Raw genomic sequence first — 21993 nt, forward strand, 5'->3', positions numbered from 1 at the left:
TCCCAATATAGTTCCTGAAGCAGAGATTTTTAGCTGTTGGTTTCTATCAGTCAGGGACTTGGAGACATGACCAGAGACTGCTCAGGGTATGTTTTCATTGTTCAAGCCAGGGTTGCACCAATTGTCCTCCCTTCTGGTTCCTTGATAAGACAATCCGTAGCACAGAGGGCCATCCCCAGTTACAGTGGGCATCTTAGGGGGGGTCAGTGCAGCAGGCAGAAATCTCAGTTCAGGGTAAGGCTGATGGCTTGCAGTTGCTGCTATGAGTTGATCTTCCCAGGGCTTTCAGCAACATGAGAGAAAGTAATATTTATGGTGCAATTATACAGTAGTTTCAATTTATATTTGAGCTAACTGTACCACATCTAAAAGATTTCATCCACTGGGATGCACTTGAGTGCTTTAAAAGAAAAGGGGAAAGGACACCTCGTTGTTTTGAAGGATCTGTTTTTACCTTAGATCATGTTTCTTTTTTGTGTTTATTCTGCAGATTCTCGAAACAAAACAACCTCCGGTCCCCAAGATTGAATCCCCAGAGGGATATTACGAAGAGGCTGAGCCCTATGACATCTCTGTAAATGGTATATCCCAGCTAAGGGGGTTCTTGTGGGTGGGGGTTCATGTGGGAGATGGAGGACATGAGGTTCATGAGAATCAGTAAATGGAAGCACAGATATTTCGTACAGCTTTTGGGACAAATTTGTTTTCTGCTGCTCGTCACACTTGATATTACAGACCTAATGCTAGCTGGAAATCAAAGACTACTGGATTACTCCAATTTTTACCTTTCCTGTAGAAGTTAGTAACATACTTGGGTCAACATAGCATCGGTGTAAAATGCCAGAAACCACTGTGGGTTCTCTTTGTCTTGGTGGTTTTCTGGCAGATAGACTGCAGTCAAACACAAGTTTCTATTCAGGACTGAGCAGTGAAGCTGTGGTGGCTTGCATTCCTGTCCTGGCACTCTAATTGTCCCCTTGGGGCTCAAAATCCATGGCTCTGCTGGTCTGTTAGGAGTGATAACCATTTTTATAATTGGCTCTTTATTCAGCTCTGTCTCTTGTGGCAGTTTAACTATCTGTGAAGCTTGATTAGAAAGCCACTCTTGGCGTGAGGGGAAAGTGTGTGGGTTCCCTTGCACACACCCACTGCCTGGGGCAGCACCCAGCCGTGTCCTGGAGCAGTGCCACCCATGCCTGTCCCCTGTGGGCTTCCCACCCCTCTGGGAGGAAGCTGCTGCATGCTGAGCTCCCACACTCTCACTTTTTACCATGTATTCCTGCATCCTTTTGTTGAACACCCTTCACTGAGAGATTGCCTTCCTCTGATCTGATAGCAGAGCTGATCTTGTCATCACTTTATAATCCATTTAAGCCCTTATGAGACAGATTATATCACCCCACTGCAGAAGCAGATCTCTGCTCATCAGCCTTGGCTGCAGCAGAGTGTGTGTCATGGACAGAGCTGAGTGGCAAGAGTCGAGGCAAGCAAAGAAGTGAGAGTTAAGGGTGAAAGACTTGGATCTAAACCCTTGGCTGTTGAATCTGAGCTTCACTAGGGAGAAGCTGGGTCCTCTCCAGCCCCAGTGTGAGCTACCAGGCTTTGAAGCTCCATGCCAGTGAACAGGAAGAGGGTGCCCAGCTCAGATGGGAAAAGGTTCAGGCTCATCATGGCCAGGGTGAAAGGTGCTGTTTAGTGCAGAGGAGAGGCCCCTCTGGCTCTGCCCTGTGTTTTGCTGAAAGGCTCTGGGTGATTTGGCTGAGGTGAGGGCTGGGACGCCCTGTGAAGCCCTGCTGCAGCTGGGGCAGCCCAGGATGCTGCAGCCTCATCCCCATGCCTGCAATGTAAGATAAAAGAGATTTTTTTTTCCCCCTGCTGCCATTGGGAAAGTGGATAAATTGTTAAGAGCCACGGCACAAAAAGGCATATGCAGGATTAGCTGCAATACAGCCATGGATCCATGTGCTGAGATACCCAGCTTGTGTTATCCGGGAGCTCCATAAACTCGCCCTCAGTTCAGAGACTTGGCTGGCAGGAGTGATAAGTGCACAGCCAGCTCCCACCTCTGCTTTTCCTTGGTAACCTGCCGCTCCAAGATGCAAATACACCCACCACCCACCAAAATCTAGGTCACTCAGATGCCTAAGGAAATGAGAGATGAGAGCTCTGGAAAAAAAAAAAAAAAAAAAAAAAAAAAAAAAAAAAAAAAAAAAAGGCGAAAAGCACAAATGATGGGAGCCTTGTCCAAATGGGGCAGCTCTGGGTGGCTGGCTGTGGCTGCTGTGATCAGCTGTTGCACCAGCAGGCTCAGTGTTCTACTGAGCACTGTCACAGCTCTAAGTGGAGATAGGAGCCTGTGAAGCCAGCAGAGATGGGACAGAGGATTCCAGTGATTCCTCACCAGTGATGTGTGTGGTGCCTTTGCATCCTGTGATTGCTCAGCCACCAGTCCCCTCTGCAGAGCCCACCACATCCCTTCCACACAAACCTCCTGGTGAGCTACAAAGTGTGTTTTGTGTGAGGAGGAAGGAAGCATCATGAGAATCTCTGTGCTTTTGACAACCTCGTGTTGGAGGTGGTTCCTTGTGGGGTGAGCCAGAAGGCAGAGCAGGGGGAGATGTGGAGCAGCAGGTATGTGGCAGGAGAGCCTGCAGGGGCTCAGAAGGTGAAGAGTGGTGTGCTGTGCAGTGGGGAGCTGGGCAGCGATGCTGCTGCCCTGGTTTGCCTCAAGAGATCAGGCTGCAGCTTGTGGGCAAACCTGCAGGTCCGTGTCTTGCCCTTTGTTTCATCCAGCACAAGCTCCCCATCCCTTCCCCCTGCCCCACCCTGTGCGCTATCAGATGTCAGTAGCACTTTGTCCCTGTCCTACACAGTGATGCTCACTGCTAGCAAATGACCTGGGATCTTGGTGTGACTGCTGTTCTAAAGTCTGGACGTGCATGGCTTTGCCCTGGCCCCAGTCACCCCCCGAACTCTCTATGCCTTTCCCCACAAGCTGGATAGGGAGAGGGTGGCAGTCCAGGAAGCTGCTGGTGGTCTTTCATAGAATCATAGGGACTTTAAAAATCATCTCATTGCAACCCCCCTGCCATGTGCAGGAACACCTTTCACTAGACCAGGTTGCTCAGAGCTCCAACCAGCCTTGCCTTGAACACTTCCAGGGCTGGGGCATCCACAGCCTCTCTGAGCAACCTGTGCCAGTTCCCCAACAAGTTTGCAGTATTGAATTGTTTCCTAAAACCTAAGCTAATCCTACACTCTCTCAGTTTGAATCCATTTCCCCTTGTCCTGTCACTATGAGCTCCTGTGAAAAGTCCCTCTGCTATACTGTTTCTGACACTGTTACAGCATGAGCCTTGGAAGACACCCATGTGTCCCCAAACAAATGGGCGTAGTGAAATCAGACAAAAATAGGAACACCGCTAAAATAAGTGGGTGCACTGCCAAGAAAGGACATCAAAGCAAGCCTCCAGATGGGCTGAGGAGATAGAGGTTTGTGCACCATCAGAGGTGGGACTGCGAGGCGCTGTAGCAAACCGTGGGTGAATTAATTAACACGAAGCAAGCGGGAGAGTCCGCTGCGTGTCGGGGCCCATCTTTCATCAGCAGCATTCCCAACCCTCCGCTGGGGACGCTCTGCCTTTCATTTTCCAGCTCCAGCAGAGGCTGCTGCTTCCCTTCCCTCTTGGGCTGAAATGTGTTAAACCCTTATCGGCAGCCTTTGCATAATTGGAGGGTGCGATAAGGAGCGGAGTGAAAACGGAGAGGACCGACGTGGCTGCCAGCTGAGCAATAATTATTCTGGCTGAAACAGCTCATCGGCCCTGGCTGCTTTTAATTACGATGACGATTCGGTTTTAAAGGGAATTGCCTCGTTTGAGGGGATGGGTTGAAAATGCTGTCCCTGGTTGAAGTCCCAGCCTAGTACGGCATGCAGGGATGGGACAGCCTCACTGGCCCAGGGGATTGATGCCCTTGTTCTCTGCATTTGCTTATCTGTGGCTTTCTCTCTTTGTCTCCCTTTCTCTTTCTTTTTGACTGTGCAGGTCTTTTTGGTAGGCTTGCTGCGGCTGGACCCAGGCCAGGGTTGCAGGTTACTGAGGGCGTTATTTATGCCACAATAACTATGGGTATGGCATGCTTTCCAAACCTGAAGTGCCTATTTTAAACAACAACAACAAAAAAAACCTCCCCCCCAAAAACCCCCAAACCTCAGTTTTAGCAAAGATTGTCAGGTACCTCCCCCTGGATTTGCCTGTTACATGCATGGAGGGTAACCACCTCTCCCTGTCTGTTTCGCACAAAGCATTGTTTTTGTGGCTTTCCCTGTGCTCAGGATGACAATGAAGAGAACTTCCCTAGCTTTTATTCACCTGGTTCTGTCACTGGTGTGGAGCTGATGTGTGGTAATACTGACAAGTGGCTGTTCGGTGAACGATTGAAGGTGCTCCACTGAGGCAAAGGCAGAGTGGGGTGATGATGGTCTGAGCTTCCTGCATCATGGCATTGATTTAGCTCCCTGGGAGCTCATGGGAGGACCCACAGGAAAGCAGAGGCGGATTTAGATAAAGACATCCAAGATTGTGGCTGCCACCAATGACTGAGCTATACAGTTTGGGACTGAGTGAACCTTAGCAGTGACCACAGGGTTGTCACAAGCCACCAGGCAAGTCTTGTCCCAGTTTGCCAGCTGCACCGCCTGGTAAATGCCTTTCCTTTGTGAGCCTGTAGCAGTGTCACCAGCCCAGCAGTTGCTGCAGCTCTTCAAGTAGGGAAGAGCTCATCTCATGAGGAGCCACACTTGTGGTTGTGGTTGATGCACAGAAGAGCATCTAGGGCTTCTCAGGAGTAAGGTGGCAGCCTGAAGCCTGCTGCTTAGGGGGGCACCAGAGACCTCCAAAGAAGGCCAGAGGGGTGGTTAGTAATACCCCAGTGTGGATGAGGAGGGAGTTTTGGAACATGAGGCTCCCTTAGGTATCCTTGCTGCTGCATATGGAAGGGTCCTGTAGCAGTGGAAAGGTTCAGCTTCTTGGTGTTTGTAGGATTGAGAAACACCTACACTTTTACTCCATCTGAATTTCTGCCCAGGGTGCCTGTGGACAAGGTCTGCATAGTGAGAATGCACTGAGGGGGGTAAAGTTTTCCCACAAAAAATGGACAGTTTGATATGTTGAGGCCATGGAGATGATGGGGCAGTAGTATGTTCCATTCAGAGACTTTGAAAGGGAGTGTTTTTCTTTTAAAAAGCTTGTTTAATTGCTGCAGTTTTGATCACTTGAGGGAGGTTGTAGAGTGAAATTTCACTGGGGGTAAGAGTGTAGCTTTGTTACTGCCTCTCAGTTCCTTTTATTTAAAGAACAAATAAACCCAACTGAAACATTCTTCAGTGAAGCTCCTGATGCCTTTTTTCTTCTCTTTCCTGATTGCTTTTCTTTTAATTTGCACCAATCTGATAATGTTAATGTTTATGTAGATAGTAAGATTCAATGAGAATCCAAATTAGATTAAATTCCAGTGAAACTCAACAATATTCCTCCATGCTGTTTGGTAGGACAAGAATGCCAAACCCTACACAAATATTGCTCCAATCTTACCATCTTGCTCTGTGAGCTTATCTTGTGACTTAGAGCTCTAAATGCCAGGAGAGCACTGCAAATCCCTCTGCAGTCAGGGAAAGCATTTTCAGTGTTTTTGATGAGCCTGGTACCAGTGATCAGCTGAAAACTCCAATAATCTGCAATGCCTTAGAGCTGAGTATTGAAAATTCCAACTCATCCTAGTAACATAGCAATCCATTTAAGAGTGGACATTAAAAATGTTGTTACTGCCACTCACATTTGCCACTTATGAGTAATTTTTGGTGCTGCAATGTTTACTTCAAAGCCCCTTGCTGTCCCTTAGATGCTGCGTAGAGAAAGGGACCTGTTGGACCAGAGAGGGAAAGTGAACAACATCTCAAATACAATAGATCATTGCTTGCTGCATGGCCTTGCAAATACCATTTTTACTTCTGTCATTTAGAGGACAAGGGCTGATTTTAGCTTGCTGTTGCCTTAAAAATTGTGCGTGTTTGGCTTGAAGTGGAAAGTAATAAAAGCGTCTTTGGGGGGAAAGCATCAGACATCAGGAAATGTCTAAGGGAATGTTCTCAATTTTGTGGTCAGCTGAGAAGTGTCTTTTGAGTGTTTGCTAACAGAGGCTATTAAACACAAAATACTGCAATGAGATTCATATTGGGCTAGAAAAAAAAAAAAAAAAGGATCTATGAGGGTAATTTTCCTACTAATTATCCACCTGTATTGTAGTAGAGCCTCAAAAGACATGTCCCTGCACTGGAAGCTTGTGCATGTGTGAGCATGGCTGAGGGAAGCGTTGGACTCAGAGTTATTCTAAAAATGGATTTAATGATAGAGCTTTGCTTTTGTTATAGAAGATGGTGAGGCTGTTAGTAGTTCCTATGAATCTTACGATGAGGAAGAGAGCAGCAAAGGGAAGTCTGCAACCCACCAGTGGCCATCCCCAGAGGCCACCATTGAGCTGATGAAGGATGCCCGCATCTGTGCCTTCCTGTGGAGAAAGAAGTGGCTGGGACAGTGGGCAAAACAGCTGTGTGTTATCAAGGACACCAGGTTGCTGGTAAGCAGATCCTCTACTCTCTGTCTGAGATAATCTGGGTTTATGAGCTGAGGAAGCAAGTGGCACCTCAGACCATGTTAATAAGCTGGCATAAAACAAAGTACCCATAGAAGCAATGCTTCAAAAACCGTGTCCTGGAGACTGGGGATCTTATGCCATTTTCAGAAAGAACGTGGGCGTAGGATTGCTGAAGGGGGTACAAGGACACATTTGTGACCAAAATCCCAATCCCCCAAAATGTCTAGGGATACTTTTTGAGGAAACTTTCTGAGGTGGTTGAACAGAAGGGACACTTACCCCAGAGGCTAATCCCATACTTGATCCTGTGTCAGTAAAAGGTATTTCAGACTATATATGCATGCAGTCAGATGCATGTGTACATACAGGGATCTCCTGTGTGTGTTCTGTGCAGACTTTTTAGAACTGTGGGACCTTCTTATGTGCAGTGAACTTAATGCATGTGGCTACATGAGTCAGTCATGGGGTTGAGTTCATGCCAGTGAGCAGGAAGGTTCCTCCTCTGCCTCTCACCTGTTCCCATCCTCCTTCCCCAGTGCTACAAGAGCTCCAAAGACCACAACCCCCAGCTCGACGTGAATTTGCTGGGTTGCACTGTCATTCACAAGGAAAAGCAAGTGAGGAAGAAAGAGCACAAGCTGAAGATCATCCCCACAAACGCTGATGTCATCGTGCTGGGGCTGCAGAGCAAAGACCAGGCAGAGCAGTGGCTCAGGGTCAGTGACACCTTCAGGACTCGTCCCACTGGTGCTCCCATGCTTTGCTGGGAGACCAGATCTTATCTCAGCCCTGTCCTTGTGTGCTTTGGCTCCCTTCCTCACTGCAAGCCTTTATACAAATATACCACTTCATTTTCATGTTGTGGGATGGATTCTTCCTGCATCTTCCTCCTGCCTTCAGTGTGCTGGAGGCCACATGGGGACCTCCCAGCCCAGCTGGTTTGGCAAGGGGGGAAATGTCTGGGGTGGGTCTCCAGCATGAATTGGCTGAGGGCAGGGGTAAATGTAGCGCTTCCCCTGAGACAGCAGCAGGAGGAGGAGGCTCCTGGAGCCCAGGACAGTCACGGGGCTGTGAGACGCCAGGGCTGCCTTTGCTGGCAGCCTCTCCCAGTGACTTGGATCCAGCAATTTCTGCTGGAGGCCTGATGTAACACCAGGACAGTCCCCAGGCTCACAGGGACAGTAAACCATGGGTCTCCCAGGCTGATGTGGTTTTGCCTGTCCTAGCTTGGGGAGGTTAATTGATCCTGTTACTGCAGCTCTCTCACAGACTTTGGCTTCCCCTTCTGCACAGGTAATCCAAGAGACCAGTGGTCTGCTCTGTGAAGGAGGCAGTGAAGGCAACCAGTACATCCCAGACTCGCAGCGTCTCAGTTACCCAAAGGTACATCTTGTCTCTACACACAGAACTGGCACTCAGACTTTCCAGCCCTATTCCTTCAATAGATAGTAGTGTAGGTGCCTTAATTTTAGGTAAACAAAGACTGATTCGAGTGAGACCAGACAGACCCCTGTGCTGCTGAAAAGGAGCATTCTTGGAGCCATCTTTATTATCCTTTGCATCTTAATTTTGTTGCCAGATCTTCCCTCCCAGACTAACTCAGCATTTGGCTACCCATTATCTAGGACAGCAGCTGCTGTCTCATCCAGTGGGATGGTTGTGTTCACCAAGAACTTTGCGGGGGACACAGACCCTTGGATGCCAGGGCATAGGCCGTCTCTAGTCCAGATTTAGGTGACACTCCCCTGGGACCAGCTTGTTCCAAAACAGTGGAGGACAAAGAGACTTTCCTAAGTCTCTCATGGATACCCAAAATGGACCTGTTTGGGCACCTGAGTGGTTCCTATGCCCATGCCCCCTACAGGGATTGACAATTGCCCCCACCAGCCAGGCTGCAGGGTAGGAGGCTGTAGGGTGGCACCAGTGGTGCCACTGTGTCTCCTCAGAGGTGAGCCGGCTGGGGTGAGGATGTTCAGGAACAATGGGAAGGGCACAGTGTGAGTGAGCTGGCTGGGGATGTCTGGGTGAAAGCATCTGCTACAGAGAGAGTGGGACCTCATAATATGGGAGAAGGGGGAAAAGGTCCTTGCAGCACGTTCTGGCTGGAAGAATGGGTCACCTGCATCTGTGGAGCTTGTTCCTGGTGCTTGTTGACAGGTGGAGGTTTCTGAGAGATACTCTGCAGCCTCCGAGAGCGGGAGCAGCACCGACGGCCACACCGAGACAGCTGAGACAAAAGATGGTAAAACTTTGTCCTGGGAATAACAGGGAAAACAGGCCCTTGACCCTGCATGGGGCCAGGGCTTCTGCAGCTCCTGCCACTGCCACCTCAAACAGACCTGATGAAAGCTGTGTATGCCTGGGAATTTGATATTCTTATCAGGATTACCTGTTGATTCCATAAGCTTATTCACACACTGACTGATGTGCTCAGTAGGAGAATGTTTAAGATGCACGTAAGAATGTTGATCAGAATGTTGAAGAGGCTCTTTGGACATAAACTTTCCTCCCTCCCACCTTGTGTCCCTGTTTTAGAGAGGAAAAGACTTGAATACAGTAAATGTTTATGGATAATGGTTCTTAATTGAATTTTTCGTGGTGTAGGAAAGGGAAGGGAGTTTGGTACCTGCCCAGCAAGAGCTGTGCAAACACCTGCCACTGCTCCTGCAGTGACTGGCCTTTGGTCAGAGCCAACCCACGTGTAAAGCATTACAGATTAGCATCTTCCACAAATCCCTAACTGATCTTACTGGTGCCGTCTTGCTCCTGAACTCCCTGGGCTCTGGACTTTTCCAGCCTGTCCCTGAGTCTCAGGTTTGTCCTCTGCAAGGGATGTGTGTGAGGTGGGGGCAGGACCCCCAGCTGAGACAGCAGACTGGGAGCTGGGAAAGCCATGCAAGTGTCTTTTTCATTTCTGGTAGTTAAGAAGAAGGGCACAACTGGCCTGAAACTCAGCAACCTCATGAACCTTGGGAGGAAGAAGTCCAGCTCCCTGGATAGCCCAGAGAGATCCCTGGAGACTTCAAGTAAGTGGCAGCCTGAGTTCCTCTGCAGGGATTTGTCGCAGGGCTGGATCTCAGTGTGCAGGGCAGAATGAACACGAGGCATCTTCCTCCTCAAACATGCCTGTGCCAGCTGGTCCTGCCAGTAAACCCATGCAGACTGTGGTGACTGTGGCTCTCAGGGTGGTCCAAGAGGAAGGGTGGGTAATACCAGACAAGTGCACACAGGGCATTTGTGCTGACCAGGGTGTGGGAGCCTGCAGGGAGAGTTGTGAGGGTCAGCTTGTATTTACCACCTGGGACCAACTTTGTCCAACCATCTGCAGCCAACTTGCTGCTCCAAACCTATCCTGAATTTCAAGGGTCTCATTTTCAAGATTTTTACCCTTCTCACTCTGTTTTGGATGGATAGGACAGCTTGTCTGTGTGCTTTTGCTCTTTATTGGTGTCTGTGGTTTTGAGTTGCGTGGTGATCTCATAACTTACCCATTAAAAATCCCCAGGCACACAAATTAATATGGATTAAATGGAAAATGTGGCTAAGTAAGCTGTGCTTACTTGCAGGTTACCTGAATGTGCTGGTGAACAGCCAGTGGAAGTCACGGTGGTGTCAGATAAAAGACGGGCACCTCCATTTCTACCAGGACAAGAACAGAAGCAAGCTGGCTCAGCAGCCCCTGAGTCTGGCAGGTTGTGAAATCATCCCAGAGCCGAGCCCTGATCATCTTTACTCCTTCCGCATCCTGCACAATGGGGAAGAACGGGTTGTTTTGGAGGTAGGGTGTATATCTCCGAGAAAGCTCTGCTTAAAATTGTCAGCTTGGGTACCTCAGGGGGTCTAAATCCCAGCGAGTTCTCCAGAGGAACCTCAGTCAAACAAAACAGAACCTGAAGAGCTGGACTTTGGTTCATCTGCCTGTGGTCACCTAGGATGTGTCCCACCTCGCTGGTAATCCAGGCTGTGTCTGATGCTGGCACCTCCAGAGGGACCATTCAACCTTCATCTTCATCAGGCACTCACCTGAGGGTGGGACTTGAGGTTCTCTGGAGATTCCCATCTCTCTCCCCTGACTGCAGGATAACCTTGGATAATTAAGTTCTGTGGAGTGCATTGCACATGCGTGAAGAATGCACTTTAGGGATTTAAGGCTGTGGTTAGAAGGAACAGAGAACTTCATCTTTTGACAACAGAGCCCCAAAGCCATGGGTCACACATCCCAAGTAAGCCTATCACAGATCTGCCCCTGAAAGTGCAAGTGAATTCATCTCCATCTGTTACTTTCCTTTGCCTGCATCCAGAACTGTTTATCTCTAATCTTACTTCTCTCTGACGACAGCATGATTATAGTAGGAGGTGGACAATGTGAGCAATTTCCTGTATTTTTCCAGTGGGTGGAATATTTATAGCTAAACAACTGACTTCGAGGGCATGCCATGAAATTGGGAGATGTTTTTCTTTAGTTTCTGGTTCAGGTTATGTCTGTATATAAGAATTTTTGCCCAATTACAGATGTGAAGAAGAGGTGCTGGGAAAATTTACATTTTGTGAATGGAAGAGTCTGTACTTTGTTGGGATGTCAGACTCAATGTCAGACTCCATGTAGGGACTGGCTGGCTGGCAGGCTTCCCGGGGACTGAAGTCTCTGCTAAATAAAACAGACTGAAAGCTTAAAATATACTTTCCAGTTTGGAAAGTGTATATATATTCACTTGCCCTGAATTTTGCTTTGTGGTTACTGCTCTGACTCCTCAAATCAATGCAAAAAGTGGCTGCATCAGCCAACTTCTTCTTGCTTCAGGTGGAGCCCCCTGCACTGGGAGGTGCATGTGGCAATTTGCTAGAGCTGACTTCACGGCACAGAATTTAACTCTTCATGTTGCAAAATGTCAGACTGCTCACTGCAGCTGGGAGTTGGGTACTGACCATGTTAAAGCAGCAGACTGTTGCTCTTCCCTTCTCCTATCCCCTCTGCAAAAAACCTTGCAAGGGGTTTGTGCTTTGGCAACGGGACCTCGCAGGCTCGGGTCTCCTTGCCTCTGTTTGGCAATCTCATTGCTGCACTCTGCTGGCGCAAAATAAAACCCACACTCTTTCCTCACCCAAAGCTGCTCCCTGCCAGCATCTCTGACTCCAGGGACTTCTCTTACTCTTGTAGACAGCTGAGTCAGACCACTGAAAGGAAAATGCAGACTGACTAGAAATTTTAGGAAGGAGCAGAGCAAAGGACTGCATTTATGTAGCTGCCAAATTTTTGAATCAATCCATACATAGAACTGTACTTTTAACGCAGCCTCAGGTTTATCATAAATACCCAGCAGTTCATCTTTCCCCTTGGAAGCCCAGGGGATTGCCAGCATGCTTGCCTACCCAATCTAAGCCAGCATCAGCCCTGTGAGTGCAGAGGAACCACTGCTGCAACCTGTCCTGTCTGTCTGCTCACCCTGCAGGCAAAGTCCTCAGAGGAAATGGGCCACTGGCTGGGCCTCCTCTTGTCGGAGTCAGGCTCGAAAACAGACCCAGAGGAGTTTACCTACGATTACGTGGACGCAGACAGGGTTTCCTGCATTGTGAGCGCTGCAAAGAATTCCTTCTTGTATGTCACTGGTAATGGGTCTGGGCTGGGTGGGGCTGGTAGAGGGAGAGCAGGCCAGATCAGGGGGCTCTGCACTTGTGGGAGGTTGGCTCTCGTGGAAATAGGTGTTAAATTCACAGCTGCAGCTCAGTCACTTTATTTTGGGACAGGAGAGCACTTCCTGTCCCACCAGGGTGCATCTGGCCTGAGCTGCAGCTTGCCACGGGGCACCTGCCTGAGTGACTGTTGCAGAAGCAGGTTGGGCTCTCAGCCACACAGTCCATGATACCACTGGGGCAGGGTGACTGAGCTGCTGTGTCTGAGGGCTGGGCAAGAAAGGAAAGAGCCAAAGGGAAATACAGCCCCACTCTGGTGGGTGCTGCTTAACAGGCAGCAGCAGCAGTGACCACACTGCTTTGTGTGGCTCTGCCTTCTCCTCTCCTGCATCTGGCTGCCTGGCCTTGCCCAGACATCAGGACTGCTGTTCTCAGATGTCTAAAAAATGCAGCGCTGCAGAGCCATGCAGCAAATCCAGTCCCCCTGATGGGATGTCCTGGTGCCTGTCCACAGCCTGATGCAGAGGAAATACTCCGAGCCCAACGCCTACATCGACAACCTGCCCAAGGGCAGGGTGCAGCAGGACGAGCTGTACGACGATGTGGATCTGCCAGACCTGCCTGTGGTAAGACAGATGCCCTGCTGCAGGGAGCTCTGGGGGGGCCATGGCAAACGTCTGGCCATGGAGAGTCTCCAGAAGTTAAAGGGGGGGCGGGAGTTTCCCAGCAGTGGTGAAGTAGATTCCCAGCCCCTGGAGAAATCCTGGCCTTTGCAATGGAGCAGAACCAAGTGGTGGAAAGGAGTTGCTAAAGGAATGGGAGAGAGGTTTCCAGAAAGAGGCTCTAGAGATCCTCAGGCAGCTGGGATAAAATTCCAGTTTTCATCAGCAAACAGCATGGATTATTTGGTGATAGTGGGGTTTTTGGAGCCTAGCCTTTCAAAATTCCATTTTATGCCTGTAAGAACAAGTCCTGTGTGAAAGGACAGGAACAATGGGTCATGCTGGGAATGGGACTGTTACCTCAGGAAAGGCAAATAGTGTGACAAGGGTTGCTGGATGTTGAACAGTGTGATCTCCTTGCATGGGGCTGCTGCTACCATCAGAGAGACCTATTGAAGGAAAACAGGAAGGGCTTTTCCTTCAGTACTTCAAAAAGCCCCCTGTGGAATGATGCAGAGACTGGCATTTTAGTTCCTCTAAGATTTTTGGAAAGTACTCCAAATTGCCTGAGATAGTGCTGCTGTGCGGGGAGATGTTTCTTGTACTTCTGGTTGCAGCAGATGGTCTCTTTTTCAGGAGGAAGTACCCAAGAGTGAGAGCAAACTGGAGGGGGACCAAGACAGAGTGTATCTGGATCTCACCCCAGTGAAGTCCTTACTACACTGTGCTGGCAAGATGTCGTGCCAGTCTTCACCCCTCAGCTCACCATCTCTAGAAAGGGCAGCCAACAAGGCTGCCCCAGAGAGCACAGCTGAGACAGCCCCCGCGGCTAAGGAAGCTGAGCCCTGTACTAAGGCAACAGAGACCTCAGAGCAGGTACTGTCCAAACCTTGATGCCAAGCCAGGCTTCATCACTGAGCCAGTTCCCTACACCTCATCATCCCACTTCATTTCTCCTTTCCAGAAACAACCAGAGAAGCCAGAGCCTGAGGAGGATCTGCCACAGGTGCCTGCTGTCAAAATCCAGACCCAGCCGCAGAACACTGCCTTGCCCCAGGTGGCCCCTGAGGTGCCAGCAGGCAGAGTACCAGTGGGCAGCCCCCAGCTGGTGCCTGCACACCGGCCCAAGATGCCACTGCCAGGTGAGTGTGCTGCTCAGGTGGCCCAAGGGCACATAAAGAGAGGTGGTACCCTGTGGTTTGACTTCTGTGTGCTGACTCTAGTGGTTGGTGACTTTTCAGACCTCCCCTTGTTTCCTTTCCAAGCACCTGAAAAGGTTTTCTCCCTCCTGCTTTTTTCCCCTGACTGAGTTGCTTGTTGGTGGGCTGTGTTTCCAGCGGCAGCAGTGGAAACCAAGCTGGGCAAGAACAGGACAGAGGCAGAGGTGAAACGGTTCACAGAGGAGAAGGAACGGCTGGAGAAGGAGAAGGATGAAATCCGAGCTCAGCTCACCCAGCTGCGCAAGGAGAGACGGGAGCTGAAGGAAATGCTTGGTGGCAGCACAGGTAGAGGAGCAGGGCAAGGTGGGATGTGTGGAAATGGGCCAAGGTGGGGCCATGGAGAAAGAGGGGGCAATGAACCTGGTCCTCCTGGGACCACAAGAGGTGGGGGGAACCTGGTGCTTTGAGCCAAACCACGTAACCCAGACTGCACAAGGCAAGAGCCACAGTCGCTCTTGGGGCAAAACACAAGGAAAGCGTACAGGACATGCCCTGATCCCTGCTCCCCTCAGGAGCTCCCCAGGTTCCCAGCAGGCACCAAGATGCCTCTCCCTTCACAGACAAGAGCCTGGAGCAGAGGCTGAAGGAGATAGATGAAGAATGCAAAAGGAAGGAAAGCCAGAGGGTGGACCTGGAGCTGAGCCTGGTGGAAGTGAAAGAGAACCTGAAGAAGGCAGAGTCTGGCCCAGTGACACTGGGGACAGCAGTGGACACCACACACCTGGAGAACACAGCCCCACGGGTATGTGGGGCACCCCTGGCATGCCCAGCAGCTTTCTGGCAGCTAGGCAGTCACACAGTCTCAGCCTGCTTAAAAATGTAATAACTAATAATAGCATCATTAGTGTAACATGCAATCTTGTATAAATGTATAGCTTATATGTATTTATTAATTATTACATATCATATAATAATGTAATAATAATCTAATGAGGTAATAGCAGTAATGGGGAAGTGAAAGGTGGATGGGGCTTAGGAGAGTGGTTGTTTTAACCTGGGGGACCTTGAGCAACACCCTCCAGAGCCATGCAGGTCTGGACTCGGATCCTTCTGCACTTGGCTGAGCTAAGGGATGGTTTTTGCAGGAGATTCAAGCATCTAAATTCCTTCTTGGGAACTTGTTTCCTGTGAAATTGAGATCTCCACAACCTGCACCCTGCTCTGTATCTCTAGTTCTAGAGTCCTCAAAACCCAAACACACCACAAAACCCCCCTGGTGTTTTTTTTTTTTTAAATTGACATGTCACAGAAGGAATGTGCCTCGGTGGGAATGGGGTGACACTGTGACTAGGAGATGGTGAGAAAAGGCAGCAATCCCTCTCAGTAGTCTGTAGTCATAACTGTTTCTATCATTTTTGTTGTAGGTTCAGGCAAAAAGTGCCAGTCCAGCAAACAGCGCAGAGAACTCACCGGTCAATTCAGCAACAGCTTTGAAAAACCGGCCTTTATCTGTTATGGTCACAGGGAAGGGAACAGTCCTACAGAAAGCTAAGGTAAAGTACAGCAGAAAAATCCATCTGGGACAGCCACTGCTTTTCCTTTCTGGCAGTGGAGCAAACTGGCTGTGGGGGGGTCTCATGTCTGGAAAACACCCCTGACCAACACAAGAGCATGTCAGCCTGGTTTTCCTCCAGTCTTTTCACCTGCGTTTGCCTTGCCTACAATTTAAATGAATAAATATATGCATTGTTTATAACTTAAAGATATAACCCACCCTGCAGCCAAAAGCACTTGGGGACCAGAGGATCACGTTGATCCCGTGCATATTATGGCTATTGTGCCTTGCCTGATTTGCATTTCGACTAATTTGCCTTTATTCCTTGGCAGGAATGGGAGAAGAAGGGAGCTAGTTAGAAGCACGTTGTTCAGAGATGGACTAAAGACTCGAATTGCCCACGCATGGCCCAGGGGATTCAACCATCTGTCAGTGGAGGTTGGGTGTTCAACACCACCACACACCAAGTGCCTCCTCCACGTCGCGGCTCAGACGCAGCACTGGGGTCACCAGCTGCTGACACGAGTTATCCCAAATGAACTTGCTCTTTCCAGACAAATCCCAATCACGTAGCTAAAACAATAACAACCAGTGGCAATCCTTCCATCAAAGTCCTAACCCAGTTGATGTAAACAAGAGTTGTTACTGTACATAGGGGTGTTTTGTGTATTTCTACTCTGAAGGTTTATCAATGAGTTATTAAGGTTTCTATATTAGTGACTGTAGTGGATTCAGAAGGGACCTCTACTATTCCTCAGCCTGGTGAGTTTGTACCTGTCCTGATAAATTGGAGTCGACTAAAGTCTCACCTGTCTTGCTGCCAGTCATCACTCAGTTGCATTTCATCCATCTTTCAGTCAAGGGCTATCCCCACATGTGAGCAATGCTTCAAACACGAATGAGAAGCACACAGCAGCCTGTCCAGGGCTTTAATCAGTGTCCTGATGCATTCCAGCATTTCCTACCAGCTGCAGGTTGGCTAGAATATTGAGCTGCTCACCTTCTCCTGCCGTAAGCTTTGTTAAAGACTGGCAGCACCAAGAGCGCTGGGCAATGAAGATCTGCCAGGCAGATTCAGTTAACTTTCTTGAAAATCTTATTTCACCTGAGGAGTTCTGGGAAAAAAAAAAAAAAAAAAGTCATATTTGAGGGCTTGCTCAGATGTTTCATGGGAAAGCTGGATCCCACTGTATCCTTCAGGGTTTGCCCTTTCTCAAGAGAGGGGAGGTAAAACAGTCCCCATGCTCCTGCCCCAGCTGTGATGGTGTCTGATCCTCACAGAGCTGCAGCTGAAGACATCCCTATGCCCCTGTGTCCCTCCCCACAGGAGGGCTGAGCAGCCTGCCCTGCAGTAGGGCTGCCCTGCCAGGGCTCTGCTGAGCTGCTGGCCATCTTGGTGCTGTCACCCTTATTTCCTGATCATTAATACTGCATTTGGGCCCTGGCAGTATGGCCCACAAAGCCCAGCCCTTCTCTACCCTAGCCAAGCTTTCTAATGAAAGATGTTGGATATTTGGAACTGCTAAACTTAGAGACTGAAATTTGGAGGGTGGTAGTGGGTTGGCAGAAATCTATGCACTCCTCCCCTCCCTGTGACCTGCTGACATGTCTGATGACCTGGAGACACCTCTTTCTGTGTCCTCTGATGGCCCTTCCGAGCCCAGGCTCAGTAACTGGGTTGACTGAATGAGGCTGGGGCTGTTTTCCCACCTTACAAAGTTAAAACAGCACCAGTTCCCAGGATGGGTTCTCCCTGGGGTCCCGTGGCTAAACCAAAGCTGAGGTAAAGGCAGACAGGGAAGATGTTCTACCTTCCTCACCCTTGAAAATATTTGACAGGCCTGAGACCACCTCAGGGCTGTTCTTTCTTCACACAAAGGCCAAACAGCCAGTGGGATGCACAAGACTGTGATACCCAGAGCTGGTTCTGGGCTTGCTTGCCCCCACTATAGAGCCAGGGTGCAGCAAAACACTTGGTCAGGGTGTCCTGGAAGAAAGAGAGGTGACTGTGCTCCCATTTTTTTTACTCTTTAGTTTCCACTGTGGTGCAGATGGAGGAATTGCTAATGCCAGGCCTCTGGAGCCCTGGCTCAGGTTATCCCTGTGCAAGGTTTTGCACATAGGAAAAAATCATGCAAATAAACTGCTGACTCTTCTGGTTCTTCCTGGGGACTTCCTTCTCCAGAGCACCAGAAGGCCACAGACTCCACGAAGCTTTTGTTTTTGCCCCTGATGAGCTGGCAGGAGCCCCTCTGCATACCCTAAATATGCGTGTAGTGCCATGCCCTCACTGTACACCCCACTGTCATCCTCCAGGAGTTGTCCAGACATTTCACAGTGGTGCTGAGACAGCGATGGACAAGAGCAACTCTGCTTTCCCCTTCACAGCCCAGTGAGCTTCAGTGCTCCTGCTGGGATGCCTCCATGAGGGAGTGGTAAACATAGGCAAGTTCTGAACAACACACTTTCCCCAAACAAGAAATGTTAAACAATGTCTCTGTGTCCCCATTGTTTTCCTAACTCGAGGCATTTCCTTTGTTGTAACTGTGACCTATAAAGTGGCGCTTTAGAGGGTTTTATAATAAAATGTTGAGTATATTATGTTACCAGTCGTTTTTTCTCAGAAATGGGGCTTATCCCTGCTCTACTTTCCAATAGATTTCAAGTACATCAAATCACCGGCACCATTAGTCACTACAAAACCTTAGCTATGCAGTCTACAACTGCAGTGAACTATAGCTTAAACAGTAGCGATTGCACCATCAAGCAGAACAATTTTCAGAGATCTAACCCATTGAAAAATAGCAGCAACCCCGACAGTTTACATTAATACCTGGAAGAGATTCCTGCCTGTATCTCTGCAGCAGTCCTCTTGCACAGAAACAGCAGTGAAAAACCTTCCATTGCCTTCCTCTGGCCACTAGATAGCAACTGTGTGCAGGCTTACTGCCTGCTGCAGTCTCCGGGGGAAGTCCAGGATGGGCTTCAGCTGGAAAGGAAGGAAAAAAGTTATTAAAGAAAACAGCTGAGGCCTTTACAGAATGGACACCGAAACAGACACATCTGTGAAATATCTCTTGGTGGCTCCACTCCCACAGAAGGCTTGGGGAGGCACTGTAGCTGCAGCACAAATTCCTGGGCAATTCCCACTGCCTGCTCTCTCCTAGCTCACCCCTTGACACAAACCTGCCAATGAGCTCTTTAGTGTCCTGTCAGCCTCTGAGCCCAGGAATCCCCAAATAAATCGATTTGGGAGAGCTGGTTTTGTTTACTGAATGCACAGCAGCTGCAGCTGCTTTTGTCCTGCCCCATCATGGTTGCCCCTTTGCCTATGGCTGCTTTAGAACACCCCTCTATCAGCTCCAGCTGATAAAGTTACTGCTTTGTCAGTCATTCCAGTGCAATCCTGTGCACACTGCAGCCAGGCCACCCTGGGCCCTGAAGTGTCCCAAGTGTCCCAAATGTTCTTCTGGAGGGACATTTCCTGCTGAAACCATTTTTCTTAGCGAATTTCTCGCTGAGGTACCTCCACATTTCTTGCTTTGGATACACAGAACAGCCCGACAAAAGCTCCTGGGTGTTCCTGACTAGCACACCAAGGTTGCTAGTGGGCGTGTTGATTTTCCAGTAAGACAGATGTCACAGATTTTAAAGGAAGGAAAAAAAAATTACCTCGTCCCAGTAAAGTTGGCCTGAATATTTATGTAAGATGTCCCAGGTATGAATCAAATTAATTTACTTCTACTGCAGGGTGAGATTGCAGGGGGTTTTGAAGCTGGAGAAGCCAGCTGGTTTTACAGGGAGCATCAGCAGATCTCTCACAGGCTGACCTTGGTATGCAGGGAGAACGGCACAGTGGGATCAAACCCCAGCTTCCCTGCTGCAGTCTTTAGAGCACAGGTGCCATCCAACATTTACTTACCACAAACAGGCATGGTTTTGCTTGCTAAGGGAATGTAAGGCTAAAGGGGGTGAAAATCGCGGCACTTACTTTAATCCCTTTTTTTTAAAGGAGAAACAAGCTCTCTCCTGGAGTCAGCACTGGCCCAGGACCAGCCAAAGCTCACCCAGCAATCCTCCAGAGTGAAAGTAATTCACAGCTCCATTAGTAACAGCAGCCCAGACACTAATGACAAGCTGGCACAGACTGCATCCTCTGAGCTCCTCTGATGCCAGACAGGATTAGTGCTGGCTTTGCAAGGACCCCACCTCCTCAGTGCCTGTGCCAGCCTCAAATATTGACCCAGCCTGAAGGGAATTAGCTCCCATCAGGTAAAGTCTCATTAAATATTTCTGATTGAATCAAGGCAAGTCTTTGAGAGTGAATTTAATAAGGGATCATGTCAGAGATCCAAGCCACTTACCTACTTACTTTTTTTTTTAAATTAAAATTTATAAGAGAAAGGGCCTAGAAATTAGCCAGGAACTTCAAGTCAAATTTTCAAAAGAAAAATAAAACAGCTCCAAAAAATGTCCAGCAGTGTTCTGCTTGCCTGTGGGATCAGCAGATCTCTCCAAGACCATCCCATATATCCGAATTATCAGGCTGGCTTTCCCCGTCTCCTCCCAATGCCCCATGACCTTCTTACCTTGCAAAGTGCTTTGTCTCATGCAAAAGGAGAGCTGGTGGGTGCTGCTGCAGAGAGAGAATGTCTGAGCATCTATGCAAGGGTTCAGGAATCACCTACTTTCAAGAGGAATGTCAGGAAGAAGGTCACAGTTGCAGCACATGTAGATCCCTGGCATGTGGGGTTCCCTGGGTCACTCTGGGCATTGAGACCTCAGTCAGGTGTACCCAGAGCCCAAAAACTGGGTTTAGAAACCAGCTTTCCTGAGCTACTCCGTGAGTTTTCAATCTCTCGATTCATCTCTACTTGACAAACTGATGCACAGGGATAGATAAATCCTGTCCAGCATTAAAATGTTGTCTCCAGCATGAGATTTTGCAGTCTGTGCTTCCTGAATCACACAGAGATGTTTGTGTATCTGTAAGTGCTTAAAACCATTAGCCACAAGATAAAGTACTCAGCAGCAGCACTGTACAAACTGCCCTGCAAATAGCCAAGGAAAAGGCTTTAAGCACTTTTAGAAGGCCAGGAACGCATGTCCCAGCTCCAGAGCTGTGTCCCAGGCAATGTAAATACACTGCAGTTGGAGAGGGCAGAGGACAAATGCTCGTGAGGAGTGAGCTAATGATGCTGTTAGGCAAACGATTGCAGAGAAACCCCCAGGGAGCTGCACACTCACCAGGACAGCAGGGTGAGGAGTCCCTCGGACCCCTCACACAAACAAGGATGCACAAGGAGGTCAGGGAGACTTTTGAGAGCAGCCTGGCTGGAATCCAGCCAGCTCTACAGGCACTTCTGCACCATACCAAGAACCACGTCTTTGGTGTGAGTCTGATCAAGCCTCTTCTCCACACGTGAAGAGAAGACTGACAGGTTAACAGCAGAGGCAATGCTGAACTACAGCCATGCCTAAGCAACATTAATAGATTCGTTTCCCTTTGTATCCTAAATACAGCCCTTCAACTAAGCCTCTATTCTGCTGTGCCTTAGGACACAGACAATCTACCAAAGTGACAGTGAAAGGAAAGCAGAATTTCCTCTTTCTCCCAGCCTGGTTTCTCCCACAAGGCATGACAGTGCTTCTCCTGTCTCAGTGCCAGCTTTCATCCCTGAGAGTGCTTTCAGACCATTCTTCTTTTGACAACAAACCTGCTGAGCAATTTGTGTCTCTCTTTGTCCATCTAATGTTACTATTCAAACACGGGGCCAGGGCATCTGGGTGAAGGGATTTTTCTCCTGCTGGGAACAACAGACACTATTCTCATGAGCACTGGCAGTCACAGTCCATATCTCTGCCTTGGCTCTCTGCAGACCTGGCTGTGCTCTCCTGAGGTGACAGACACCATGGGAAAGTCAGCAGACAGCAAGTAACACATGGCTCCCAACACTGGGAACCATGGGCTTTGGGGGAGCAGTTATGTAAATTTTATGGGTTTGGGGGAAAATTGACCCAGTGATGAGGTGAGGCTGATGCTCCAAAGGATGCAGGCATGTGGCCAAACTGTCTTTATAGACATGAACCAGCACAGCCCAATGAATTTGGGGAAGAAAGCAGCATGAACAATATATGAAACAGAATAAAGAACTTGTAATCAGTTCTCCTTCCTCTTCCTCTGTCTTCCTGCATGTAATGAGCAACTCACTCCAGCACCTGGCACCATCTGTGTTATACCCCTTCAGCAGGAGCTCCAGAATTGCTCAGATTTCTACATATTTTTAGATAAACTCACCGATCTCTCAAAATCTGTTTAAAAAAAATCTCA

General features: G+C 48.9%; 1 protein-coding gene across 6 annotated transcripts in view; it reads left to right on the plus strand.

Annotated features, from left to right (window-relative positions):
* The window catches only part of AFAP1L2 (actin filament associated protein 1 like 2), a 66591-nt gene extending 48328 nt beyond the window's left edge, over positions 1 to 18263 (plus strand). For 4 of the 6 annotated variants that reach the window (XM_066190882.1, XM_066190885.1, XM_066190887.1 and 1 more), the window contains exons 5-19: positions 491 to 581; positions 6431 to 6636; positions 7191 to 7370; positions 7948 to 8037; positions 8812 to 8896; positions 9576 to 9680; positions 10221 to 10432; positions 12105 to 12250; positions 12800 to 12911; positions 13584 to 13823; positions 13912 to 14089; positions 14285 to 14452; positions 14728 to 14909; positions 15532 to 15660; positions 15995 to 18263. In XM_066190882.1, coding sequence (XP_066046979.1) covers positions 491 to 581; positions 6431 to 6636; positions 7191 to 7370; positions 7948 to 8037; positions 8812 to 8896; positions 9576 to 9680; positions 10221 to 10432; positions 12105 to 12250; positions 12800 to 12911; positions 13584 to 13823; positions 13912 to 14089; positions 14285 to 14452; positions 14728 to 14909; positions 15532 to 15660; positions 15995 to 16021 — 2151 coding nt within the window. In that variant the 3' untranslated portion in view covers positions 16022 to 18263. Of the gene's footprint in view, positions 1 to 490; positions 582 to 4046; positions 4131 to 6430; positions 6637 to 7190; positions 7371 to 7947; positions 8038 to 8811; positions 8897 to 9575; positions 9681 to 10220; positions 10433 to 12104; positions 12251 to 12799; positions 12912 to 13583; positions 13824 to 13911; positions 14090 to 14284; positions 14453 to 14727; positions 14910 to 15531; positions 15661 to 15994 lie in introns of all 6 variants that reach the window. The other 2 variants (XM_066190888.1, XM_066190883.1) reach the window with 2 other exon arrangements.
* Positions 18264 to 21993: the final 3730 nt, after the last annotated feature.

Source organism: Chamaea fasciata, unplaced genomic scaffold (genome assembly GCF_029207755.1).
Source record: "Chamaea fasciata isolate MVZ Bird 193981 ecotype frontalis unplaced genomic scaffold, bChaFas1.0.hap1 SCAF_9, whole genome shotgun sequence".
NCBI lineage: Eukaryota > Metazoa > Chordata > Aves > Passeriformes > Sylviidae > Chamaea > Chamaea fasciata.